The sequence below is a fragment of the Carcharhinus amblyrhynchos genome, chromosome 14 (genome assembly GCF_965287045.1).
Source record: "Carcharhinus amblyrhynchos chromosome 14, sCarAmb.v2.hapA, whole genome shotgun sequence".
Classification (NCBI taxonomy): domain Eukaryota; kingdom Metazoa; phylum Chordata; class Chondrichthyes; order Carcharhiniformes; family Carcharhinidae; genus Carcharhinus; species Carcharhinus amblyrhynchos.
Window position 1 is genome coordinate 56,050,516 of NC_137337.1, and position 12,773 is coordinate 56,063,288.

A 12,773-nucleotide genomic window follows, 5' to 3' on the forward strand; every position below is an offset into this window, starting at 1 on the left:
GGGTGGTGAGTGCCTGGAACTCGCTGCCAAGGGTGATAGTGATGATGTGGAGTTGCAGGTGTTGGACTGGTGGTAGGCACAGTAAGTAGTCTCACAACACCAGATTCAATTGCAACAGGTTTGTTTGGCAGCATGAACTTTCAGAGCGTTGCCCCGTCATTAGGTGGTAATGGAAGCAGATATGATAGTGACTTTTAAGGGGTGTCTTGACAAATACATGATGTGGAACTGCCAGCGTTGGACTGGGGTAGGCACAATACTTAGTCTCACAACACCAGATTAAAGTCCAACCTGCTGGACTTTCACCTGGTGTTGTGAGACTACTTACTTGACAAATACATGAATAGGATGAGAATAGAGGGTCCCCAGAAGGGTAGGGAGTTTTAGTTCAGTCAGGCAGCATGGTCATTGCAGGCTTAAGAGGGCTGAAGGGCCTGTTCTTGTGCTGAAATTTTCTTTGTTTGTTTGCTGCTGGCAATATCTTCAAATAGCGCAGGTTATCTAGTAACTGACAGAGGATCGCAAGCACAAACCTGTCCTGTCATTACTTGTAATTTTTAATAAATAGTGTTACGCAAAATGGCACTTCTCTCTTTTTCAGAGTGATGGGTTTCTGAAGGACAATAACAATGCTGCGCAACGATTGCTGGATGGCATGAATTTGATGGCACAGTCAGTTTCAGAATTTGGCGCAAAACCAACCAAAGCTGTGACAGCCTGGCTAACAGATCAGATTGCACCTGCCTATTGGAGACCCAATTCTCAGATTATTGTAAGTGTTATCTCTTGGGATTTTCTATTGCAGCTCTACCCTTCTCTTCTGTTACACAACATTCCTGCCACATGGACAGATAACAGCTTTATTTTTCCCTTCTCAAGTCATCAGTTATGGCACGGAAGTAGGCCATTTGTTTCAGAGTCTTTGCTATCTCTCTATGGAGCTATCCCATCTGTCATCTCTGCTTCAGACACCCTCATGAGAGTGAGTTCCACTTGCTGCGTAAAGAAGTTCTTCCTCACATCTCCCTGCATTTCAGCAAGACCTATTCCTTGTACCATCAGCTAATGGATACAGTTTCTCCTTGTCTACCTGATTCAAACCTGTCATAATCTTGTACACCTCCATTAAATCTCCCCACAATCTCCTTTACTCGAAGAAGATAATCGCCAACTTCTCCAATATAACCCTGTGGCTAAAATCCCCCAATACTGGAATAATTTTGATAAATCTCCTCTACACTTCTTAAGGACCGATGCATTCTTCTAAGTTGCAGTGACCAGAGCTAGACGCAATACTTGAACTTCATATAGGTTCATCATATCTTCCCTGCGTTTATATTCAGTGCCTCTATTTATGAAGCCCAAGATCTCATACGCATTCTAATATATTCTGCCACCTTCAGTGATTCATGCACATGCACCACCAGATCCCTCTGTCCTGCACACTCTTTCGTCTACATTGCCTCTGTTTATCTCACACTTCTTTGTGTTAAATTCCATCTGCCACTTGTCTGCCCATTCAACTAGCCTACTTGGACAGGTGACTCTACTGTTGCTGTACCCTTCCCTTTGAATTCAAAACAATGCTGGCGCATGGAAAGATGAAGCAGTTGTGTGTTTTTGCCAGTAGCACACTCTCTGATCCCGAAGGGCTCCCTGAGTGGCAGAATTGAACTTGTTACCTTTTGTTCTGCCCATCAAGGGACAGTTTCTTGTTTGCATGGCGTCTCCTTAAAGATTTGGTTCATGTCAGAATCTATCTGACCAATGGGAGACTAATATGACCATCTCCTGACACAGAACATGCTTGATGGGTGTGAGGAGAGACCAATGTGCAAACTGGTGCCTCTTACTCTTCAGCTTCACGTCAGCCATGTTTCGCTCCAGTGTAGTTATGAATTTGAGTGCTATTATGATATCCCTCGAAGGTAAATTAAAATCACGGTGCACCTATTCTATTAAGGTTATCATTTTGTTCAAGCCAAATTCTGGTACAGGAACATTATTTTGGAATTAGTTTGATGATTGAAGCACGATTTGTTTGGTTAGGAATTCTTCTCTCGCTCAGTAACAAGGAGAGATGGAATTTAAAAATAAGGAGGTTATGTTGCAACTGTGTAAGATGCTGGTGCGACCACAAAACTGTGTACAGTTTTGGTCTCCTTATTTGAGAAAGGATATACTGGCACGGGAGGAGGTGGGGTACAAAGGAGATTCACGGTTTGATTCTAGAGTTGAGAAGGTTGGCTTATGAAGAGAGACTGAATGGACTGGGGCTATTCTCATTGGAATTCAGAAGAGTGAGGGGAGATCTCATGAAAGCATATAAGATTATGAAGGGTATAGATACGATGGAAGCGGGGGAGTTGTTTCCGCTGGCAGGTGAAACCAGAACTAGGAGGCATGGCCTCAAAATAAGGGGGAGCAGATCTAGGACTCAGTTGAGGAGGAACTTCTTCACACAAAGAGTTGTGAATCTGTGGAATTCCCTGCCCAGTGAAGCAGTTGAGGCTATCTCATTGAATGTTTTTGAGACAAGGATAGATAAATTTTTGAACAGTAAAGGAGTTAAGTGAATGGGTGGGTAAGTAGAGCTGAGTCCACAAAAGAATCAGCCATGATCTTATTGAATGGTGGAGCAGTCTTGAGGGGCCAGATGGCCTACTCCTGCTTCTAGTTGTTATGCTCTTATATATTGTCTGAGATGCTCACTCATCCCTATGTGAGTGACCTCACTGCAATATAGCTCCTTACACACATGCTTAACAGACCAAGTCATGGTGTTCTCTTAAACAGCTGTTTTAATCAAGGTAGCAAGGGGAGGGAATTGAAATGAAGTGACTGGGAGAGAGATTGCTAAAAGAGAGAGATTGTCAACAGTGTAAGAGGGAGGATAGGCAAGTGATGGAGAAGGGAAATGCTCAGGCCGAAGGTTTGAGATGTGTCTATTTTAACGCTAGGAGTGTTGTGAACAAAGTGGATGAGCTTAGAGCATGGATTGCTGCTTGGAGATGTGATGTGGTGGCCACTATAGAGACTTGGATGACTCAGGGACAGGACTGGATACTTCAAGTGCCAGGTTTCAAATATTTCAGGAGGGACAGGGAGGGAGGTAAAAGAGGTAGGGGAGTGACACTGTTGATCAGGGATAGTGTCACGACTGTAGAGAAGGTGGACGCCGTGGAGGGATTGTCTACAGAGTCTCTGTGGGTGGAGGTTCGGAACAGGAAAGGGTCAATAACTTTACCGGGTGTTTTCTATAGGCCGCCCAATAGTAACAGGAATGTTGAGGAGCAGATCGGGAAACAGATCCTGGAGAGATGTAATAATAAGAGTTGTCATGATGGGAGATTTTAATTTCCCAAACATCAATTGGAACCTCCCTAGGTTAAGGGGTTTGGATGGGGAGGAGTTGGTTAGGTGTGTTCTGGGGAGTTTTTGATACAGTATGTTGATAAGCCTATAAGAGGAGAGGCTGTATTTGATTTGGTATTGGGTAATGAACCTGGACAGGTGTCAGATCTCTCGTTGGGAGAGCATTTTGGAGATAGTGATCATAACTCCTTTACACTAGCATTGGAGAGAGATAGGATCAGGCAAGATAGGAAAGTGTTTATCTGGAGTAAGGGGAATTATGAAGCCATCAGGCAGGGAATTAGAGGCACAATTTGGAAGGAGGGATTCTCGGGGAAATGTATAGAAGTAATGTGGCAGATTTTCAAGGAATGTTTGAGTGGAGTTCTGCATGACAACGTTGTGATGAGACAGGGAAGTTTTGGTACGTTACAGGAACTGTGGTGCACAAAAGTTGTAATGAATCTAGTCAAAAAGAAAAGAAAAGTGTACAGAAAAGAAAAGATCTAGAGGAGTATACAACTTGTAGGAAGGAATTTAGGAAGGAAATTAGGAGAGCCAGAAGGGGTCATGAGAAGGCCTTGGCAAGTAAGATTAAGGAAAACACTAAGGCGTTCTACAAGTATGTGAAGAGCAAAAGGATGAGATGTAAAGGAATAGGACCTATAAAATGTAATGATGGGAAAGTTTGTACAGAACCGGTAGAAATACCAAAGGTGCTCAATGAATACTTTACTTCAGTATTCACGTTGGAAAAAGATCTTGGTGGTTGTAGTGCAGGCTTACGATGGACTGAAAAGTTTGAGTACGTGGACAAAGAACAACGCAGCACGGGAAACAGGCCCTTTGGCCCAACGAGTCCGCGCCGCCATCTTAACAATGTGTTTTTCCTCCTCCACCCTTGACCCATGTCTATGCTTATGGTACCCCCATTAGAAACCAGATTAAAGGGAGAATAATTTAGGGACAATTTGTTACACCAATCAGCCTAAGAGCACATCTTTGGGGTGTGGGAGGAAACCCATGCATCCACAGGGAGAATGCGCAAACTCCCACAGACACTGGCCCAAATCCATGTATCTGCACGGCTAACAGTGATAGTCACTGAGCTGTTGTGATGCCCATCTGCTGATCCAGTTTTAAGCATACACAAACGACACGAGGTACTAGGCTACTCTCGAAACATCCAAGAGCAGCCCACGCACGACCCACCGTGTGCATGCCCCTCGTTAGACAACAAGGTGGACCGACGTACCTGCAGAGTAATAGAGACAAAACGTCAACACATGTAACAGCAGATTTCCAGGAACGTCCCGAGGCTCTGATCCTTATTTAAAACAGTCTCCTATAACCCTCCATCCCTGTTTTGCTCATGTGTCTATCCAAGTAAACCTTAAACAAGTCCAGCGTGCCTGCCTCCACCACCTTACTTGGCAGTGCATTCCATACCCCCACGACCCTCTGTGTGAAACATAGAGAAAGAGAATGTGTTGGAGCTTTTGAAAAGCATCAAGTTAGATAAGTTGCTGGGACTGGATAGAATGTACTCCAGGTTAATGTGGGAGGCAAGGGAAGAGATTGCAGAGCCTCTGGCAATGATCTTTGCGTCATCGATGGAGATGGGAGAGATTCTGGAGGATTGCGGATGTGGTTCCTCTATTCAAGAAAGGGCGTAGAGATAGCCCAGGAAATTATCAACCGGTGAATCTAATGTCAATGGTTAGTGAGTTGATGGTGAAGATCCTGAGAGACAGGATTTATGAACATTTGGAGAAGTATAATATGATCAAAAATATTCCGCACAGCTTTGTCAAAGGCAGATCATGCTTTTTGAGCCTGGTTGAGTTTTTTGAAGATGTGACTAAACACATTGACGAAGGAAGAGCGGTAGATGTGGTTTATATGGACTTCAGCAAGGCATTTGTTAAGGTCCCCCATGCAAGGCTTATTGAGGGGGCATGGGATCCAAGGGGACATTCCTTTGTGGATCCAGAACTGGCTTGCCCGCAGAAGGCAAAGAGTGGTTGTAGATGGGTCTTTTTCTGTATGGAGGTCAGTCACCAGTGGAGTGCCCCAGGGATCTGTTCTAGGATCCTTGCTGTTTGTGATTTTTATAAATGACCTGGATGAGGAAGTGGAGGGATGGGTTGGTACGTTTGTCAATGACACCAAGGTTGGAGGTGTTGTGGATAGCGTGGAGGGATATCAGAAGTTGCAGCGAGACATAGATAGGATGCAAGACTGGGTGGAAAAGTGGCAGATGGACTTCAACCCAGATAAGTGTGTGGTGGTTCATTTTGGCAGGTCAAATGGGATGAAGGAATATAATATTAAGGGTAAGACTCTTAGCAGTGTGGAAGATCAGAAGGATCTTGGGGCCTGGGTTCATAGGACTCTCAAATTGGCTTTGCAGGTAGAGGATATGGTTAAGAAGGCGTATGGTGTACTGGCTTTCATCAGTTGAGGAATTGAGTTTAGGAGTCGGGAGATAATGCTGCAGCTGTATAAGGCCCCACTTGGAGTACTGTGTTCAGTTCCGGTCACCCCATTACAGGAAGGATGTGGAAGCCGTTGAAAGGGTGCAGAGGAGATTTACAAGGATGTTGCCTGGATTGGGTGGCATGCCTTATGAGGATAGATTGAGAGAGCTCAGTCTTTTCCCCTTGGAGAGAAGGATGAGGGGTGACCTGATAGAGGTGTATAAGATGTTGAGAGGTATTGATCGGGTGGATTCTCAGAGGCTTTTTCCCAGGGCTGAAATGGCTGCCACATGAGGATACAGGTTTAGGGTGCTGGGGAGTAGGTACAGAGGAGATGTCAGGGGTAAATTTTTCACTCAGAGGATGGTGGGTGCGTGGAATTGGCTGCCGTCGGTGGTGACGGAGGCAGATTCGATAGGGTCTTTTAAGAGACTTCTGGATGAGTACATGGGACTTAGTAGGATTGAGGGTTATAGGTAAGCCTAGTAGGTAGAGTTGTTCAGTGTAACTTGTGGGCCGAAGGGCCTGTTTGTGCTGTAGTTTTTCTATGTTCTATCACTCTGGAAAGTCACAGGTCGGTGTCAGTAACTAGCCAGAGCCCAGAATTTAGGTATACATGAGCAGTTATAGTTTTAAATTTGATTACAAAAATTAGCAAATACCAATCAAGGTATCAGAGTTATCTCTATTCACACAGTTATTGATTAAGATTACATCATTCATAATTCATCATTCTGCTCACACTCGTTTCCTTCTCTATGAACGGAATGCTTTGTCTGCACAGTACACAAGAAACAATACTTTTCACTGTATTGTCACATGTGACAATAATAAACCAAATCAAGGTACAGGTTTTAAAATCAATCACATTTCTGCTCCAGGAAAAAGCTTCCAACTGTTCACCCAATCTATATCCCTTATAATTTTATAAACTTCTATCAGGCCGCCTGTCAGCCTCCGTATTTCCAGGAGAGCAATCCCAGTTTATTCAGTCTCTCCTCATAGCTAACACCCTCCTCTGTACCAGGCAACATGACAGTTGTCCTAATTGGTCCTTTTTTTATCATACTTTTACCTGCCTATTCAGTGAGTATTTTGTTATTTCAAACACTAATTATAGCAAAGTACAAACCTCTAAATTCTGCGTGGTTGTTTTTAATGAAGGAAATATATAAAGCTACTCCAGTCTCCCAGGGACAAGGTCAGTCTGCTGTGTGTCAGAAAGTTGAAATGTTGTAAAATGAGTTGCACTGTGTAGTATAAGGCAAATGCAAGCCCATCTGATAGTGAGAAATTATTTTAATGGGTATTGCATTTGTTTCACAGAACTGTCAAAAGTGCAATAAACCCTTTGAAGATCAGGAAACAAAGCACCACTGTAGAGCCTGTGGCGAAGGTTTCTGTGACCATTGCTCTTCAAAATCCAAGCCTGTTCCAGAACGTGGTTGGGGTTCAGCTCCTGTTCGGGTGTGTGACGAATGCTATGAGGATGCAGTAATCAGAACAGGTAATCCTAATCTGTACACCATCTCCCACCTCTTTACAAAGCTGCCGACATTGCATTCCTGCTCCATCTTGCAGTTTTTTAGATAAAGCTCTGATGAAGCACCATGGACATTTACTATGTTAAGGGTGCTATCATCAATCTAACTTGTAGTTGTCCTTATTTAAAATATCTGCTGATTTCAGACAAAGTCAAGACTTCTAGTAATACCAGCAAGCTGTTCGCACTTGATTATGGCCCGGCTAACCTTGGCAGTGAGATTTTGGGTGCAAATGACTGACAGTAATTAGGTGAGACAGTTGCTGGCTGGATATAGACTTTTTTACTACTGTCTCACCTGTAGAGACCTCTTTTACACAAGCTCCTTTATCTTGTACTCTCCGTCTCAATAAATTCTAGAATACTATATGCTTTTTTGGAAATATTGAGTATTTTTTTTAAACAAAACACACCTGTAAAACTGGTACAGTACAGCTCACCACACAGAAAAAAACAAAATTTAGAAAAATGAACAAAAAGATGAAGAGAGAAAGAATAAAATACAGAGAGAGTGAGAAAGGGAACACACCTTCGCATGTGTTATACTTTAGAGACTGTACTGCATGTTCTACAGAAAGCCTATGGAAGTGAATCTGATACTGTGGAATCTGTACATTTAAAAAAAAGATAGGGCCCATATCTTTTGGAACAAGTCTGATTCAGATCGAAGTATACAAGTTAGAAATTCCATTGGAATACACTTCATAATAATTTTGTGCCAAATCTGTACACAAGGTGACTTGTCATTGATCCAGGAGCAGAAAATAATGTTCCACGTTGCAAATGTTAGAATATTGTACAACCTTTTCTCGTTTACATTAATCATACATTTATCTGGAAGCCTGAGAATCAAAAACACAGGCTCCATCCCCAAGCTCATATCAAATATTTCTTTCAGCTCTTTAAGTATATCTGACCAATAGTTTTTTATTTTTACACAAGACTAGATACAGTGGGCCCTGTTTTACCATGTTGATTTGAAGTGCTGGGTGGACTTGAAACTGGGACTGTTTCAGGCCCAACTTTAGACCGTTCACAGGTGCCCCCATAGGCACTCTGCTTGCAAAAATATTAGCAATTCTGGATTGCACTGCATATGCCTGTGGACGGGACTTAATGTGCCTGAAATCCTGCAGCTCCAATCGGCACCTCGAAATGCACATGTGCAGACAAAAAAAGGATAGAATAATGCTCCCCTGCCGCATCCTTCCCAGGCCGGATAATGCCTCCCTCTGGCTCCCACAGAAAATGCCCCTCCCCCACAACATTACTCCCGCCCCCTGCCCCTGCCATCCAGATTGATAGCGGGCCCCTCTCCCCCACTGATATCAGGCAGACTGGCAGCAGACCCCCATCTTCCCTCACTGATCTCAAGCAGTGTGGCAATGGAACACCCTTTTCTCCATTGATCTCAGGCAGAGAGATACACTCTCCTCCCATTCAGGCCCAGATGGAATGCATCCCAGGGTACTGAAAGAAATGGCAGAAGTAATAGCAGATGCGTTAGTTGTAATTTATCAAAATTCGCTGGACTCTGGGGAAGTGCCAGCTGATTGGAAAACAGCTAATGTTACGCCGCTGTTTAAGAAAGGAAGTAGACAAAAGGTGGGTAACTACAGGCCGGTTAGCTTAACATCCATAGTTGGGAAAATGCTGGAATCCATCATTAAAGAAGAAATAGCAGGACACCTGGAAAAGAATGGTTCGATCAAGCAGATGCAGCATGGATTCATGAAGGGAAAGTCGTGTTTGATGAATTTACTGGATTTTTATGAAGATGTAACGAATGCGGTTGACAGAGGGGATGTGGGTGTTTGATAAAGTGCCTCACAAAAGGTTGCTGCAGAAGATTAAGGTACACAGAGTTGGGGTAAAGTTAGTGTGAATTAAGGATTGGCTATCTAACAGGAAGCAGAGAGTTGTAATAAATGGGTGCTTTTCTGGTTGGCAGTTGGTGACTAGTGGCGTGACGCAGGGATTGGTACTGGGGCCTCAACTGTTTACCATATACATAGACGATCTGGAGGAGGGGACTGAGTGTAGGGTAACAAAGTTTGCTGATGACACAAAGATGAGTGGGAAAGCAAATTGCGTGGAGGACGCGGGAAGTCTGCAGAGAGATTTGGATAGGCTGAGTGAGTGGGCGAGGATCGAGCAGATGGAGTATAACATTGGCAAGTCTGATGGATATGTGACCCCTCCCTCTTTCTCCCCTGTCTCCAATTATTGAGGCACTAATCCACCACTCCTCCCTTGGACTTGTCAGATGCCTCCGGGATGTCCGAGCTCTTGACAATGAAGCTGTCATGCACACTACCTGGATGTCTTGCACAGACATGCATAATGTTCATGTTATGATTGTACACTAGTTGAACATTCAGGGAGTGGAACAACCCCTTTCTGTTGATAAATCTCCACAAATTCTGTAGGGGAGCCTTGAGGGTGAGGTGTGTGCAGTCGATAGCCCCTTGTATGATAAGCACCTCTGCAATGCCTGTGAACCCTGATGGGGCTGGTCCAGGTTAAATTTGATAGACTGCCCAACCCGGGCAGTACATCAGGGCTTCTGTGACCTGCTTGACACAGGCGTGCACAGCTGATTGGGAAATGCCACGGACATCTCTGCTAGAGGTCCAGAAGGAGCCAGTCGCGTAAAAGTTAAGATCAGCCATCAATTTGACAGCCACAGCCTCTAGGTGTCAGGTCCTGCAACAGGTTTGCGTAGGTGTTGCACTGTCTGCTTTTAGAGGCACTTGTGCACAGAACTGCCAGGGTCTCTGTTCCCTCCTTCTGCACCCCCTCTCAGGGTGAATGGCGGCCACCTCCCATCTGTGGTGGTCATCTTCCTCTACTCCTGCAAGTGGTAAGGCCCGGGCATCCTGCACCCGCAATTCTTCCTCCAGCTCTTCCTCCTCAGCTCGAGTAGCAACCAAAAGAACAGCAAGATCAATTGGTTGCATCGCAAAATTCATCTCATTACTCTGAAGGGCGGTGGTTTGGGGGGAGACGGGGATGGAAATGGAGAGGAATGTAGAGGTTAAAGAATGCTACTTGCCCCTAACACACCAATAGTCACTGCCCATACCTCCCAGTTTCCCCAGCCACATGTCCCCCACAACACAGTCCCCTCAATTCTCCTAGCCACGTGCTCCCTGCAATCCCAGCTGCACCCAATTCCTTCAGCCACTTGCTCCCCACAATCCTTGCAAAGTTGAGAGGCTGCAGCAGTGCAATTTGCAAGAGCTTTGTACACATCCTTCAGCTGGAAATGAGTTGAGTATGCTAGGATCCAGCAGCACTACAAGACCCAAGGTCAGTGCTGAGACCGGGTCTGTGCGTCAAATCGGACATCGGAGACCTTGCAGAGCAACAGCCCCTCACGTACTCATAGAGCTGCCACCAACCCAAGACAGAAAATGGCTGCATCCGTGAGTAGCAGAGCGCCTTCGGACACTATGTACTTTCCTCCTTACTTTTTCGGACTTTTATGGAGTGTGTTTGTTTTGCGCGATTCAGATAAAGGGGGAAATGTCAGTAAAGTTGTGCATGCAGCCCGTTAATTCAACTTGTTTCGGGTGCGGTTCCAATCGTGTTCATTTTTGGGCCTTGATAAAGGGGGAACTGGCGCAGAGGTGAGTGCAGATCGCGCTACTCGCCTCACGCCTGACTTTACCAATTTTTCATGCCCAAAAACGGGTGCAAAAACAGATGGTAAAATCAGGCCCAGTAAGTGTGGTCCCCTATTATAAATTTACTTTTTTTGCACAGTGGGGATATGACATCTTGTATCTTAGATTTGGCGTAATGTGCAACCTATATAAAATTTTTGGTTGCATCTCTTTCGCTCTATCATAGACCAGAATTTTAAATTGCATTCTTCCAGATAAACGCCCCTATCCCCCCAGGATCTCTTCATTAATATTCACCACAAGACCCTTTTTCCAAATCTGCAGTACTTCTTACATGCTCAGATTGAACCTAAAACAGAATATGTTAAAGCTTACTGATAAATCATTTTAGTTCTGTAAACAGTAATATTTTTCTGCAGCGGAGACACTGGCAAAGTTGTTTTATTAAGAATAAAGGAAGAGATTCTCCCATCGCGACCTGCAAATTTTCTGGCGGATCAGAAGGGAGAGGTGCATGTCGGCCATTTCGCAGGTTCCCCCCGAGCGTTTATGATCCGCACACATCCAACTGGAAAAACGTTGGGACTGCAGAAAACCGGCGTGCATTACTTTCCATACCTTAGCATGCCATTATCGGGATCCACCCATGTTAGCATCTCCCATCTCTTTGGTGTAATGTCACTTTGGCGTGAATCAGTGTAGGTATATAAAAATCTGAATCTGACATGGCGGCCTTGAACTGGCATGAGGAGGTAAGTGCTGCTAGCAGAATGTGGGAGATGTGGCAGGCAGGCCGTGGAGATGTCTGGTGGGCTTCTTCCTGCTGTCTTCAGGTGCTGGCTCATGGACCGGTGATATCTGGAGTGGGAGGCTTGGGGGGGCTTCTATTTTCATAGTGCTCAGTGCGGGAGGCCCCATCAAGGAGTCCTGCTACCCTTCCACTCCAGGGTAGCGCTGTAGCTCAGTGTGGGAGGCCCCATCAAGGAGTCCTGCTACCCTTCCACTCCAGGGTAGCGCTGTAGATCAGTGTGGGAGGACCCATCAAGGAGCCATTCTTACCCTTCGTCTCCAGGGCACCTTGAAGTGGCATTGTTTTACTGTGGGATGTGGTCAGGGACTTGATTGAGTGCTGGTATCCCGGGGTGGGGGAGGAGTGCACAATGTGCTGACTAAGGCCTAACCAGATGAAGCAGCTGCTGTTCCATGCCAGGATGCAGAGGTTCAGACATGGACTGCACGGAATCTGCTGTCACTTGGCACACTTCTGGTGCTGATTTACAGTCCGTGCCTGCTCTGTGACATGGTCCAGCAACATATGCCTGTAACAGATGCTGCAGTTGCACACATAGCAATGGCTCAAGGGTGGACACTGCCCATGGCTGCATACCAACCTGCATAATTTGTCACAATGGGAATCTCACACAATCCTAATTGGGTCACGCATGGCGCCATGTGTGTATTGCCAGCACCCACAAGTGGGATGGTGCTGGGTCTATGCAGCCAATGATAATAATCCACTATTCTATGCTCTTTCCAAACCCTACTGTGCCAATGGATCTTTATCTGCTCCATTTGGAGCTGGCCATTATGGTGGCAGCAGGGGAAGAGGAGGAGGTGGCTTAGGCTGTGATAAGCGTGGAGAGACCACCACAGGAGCAGCCACTACCAGTGTCTCAGGAAGGAAGGGCAGGGGTTGTGACTAAGGGCCAGGAGGTGGGTGAGCAGGCTCCCAAGAGGGTGCCGAGACCAAGGAGATGTAGGCCCCGC

The 12,773-nt window shown here is 45.3% G+C and overlaps 1 protein-coding gene across 1 annotated transcript in view; it reads left to right on the plus strand.

Annotated features, from left to right (window-relative positions):
* The window catches only part of zfyve1 (zinc finger, FYVE domain containing 1), a 130,134-nt gene that overhangs the window by 99,757 nt on the left and 17,604 nt on the right, over window positions 1-12,773 (plus strand). The window contains exons 8-9 of the mRNA XM_080202911.1: window positions 602-772; window positions 7,161-7,341. Of these exons, the coding sequence (XP_080059037.1) occupies window positions 602-772; window positions 7,161-7,341 (352 nt within the window). The remainder of the gene's footprint in view (window positions 1-601; window positions 773-7,160; window positions 7,342-12,773) is intronic.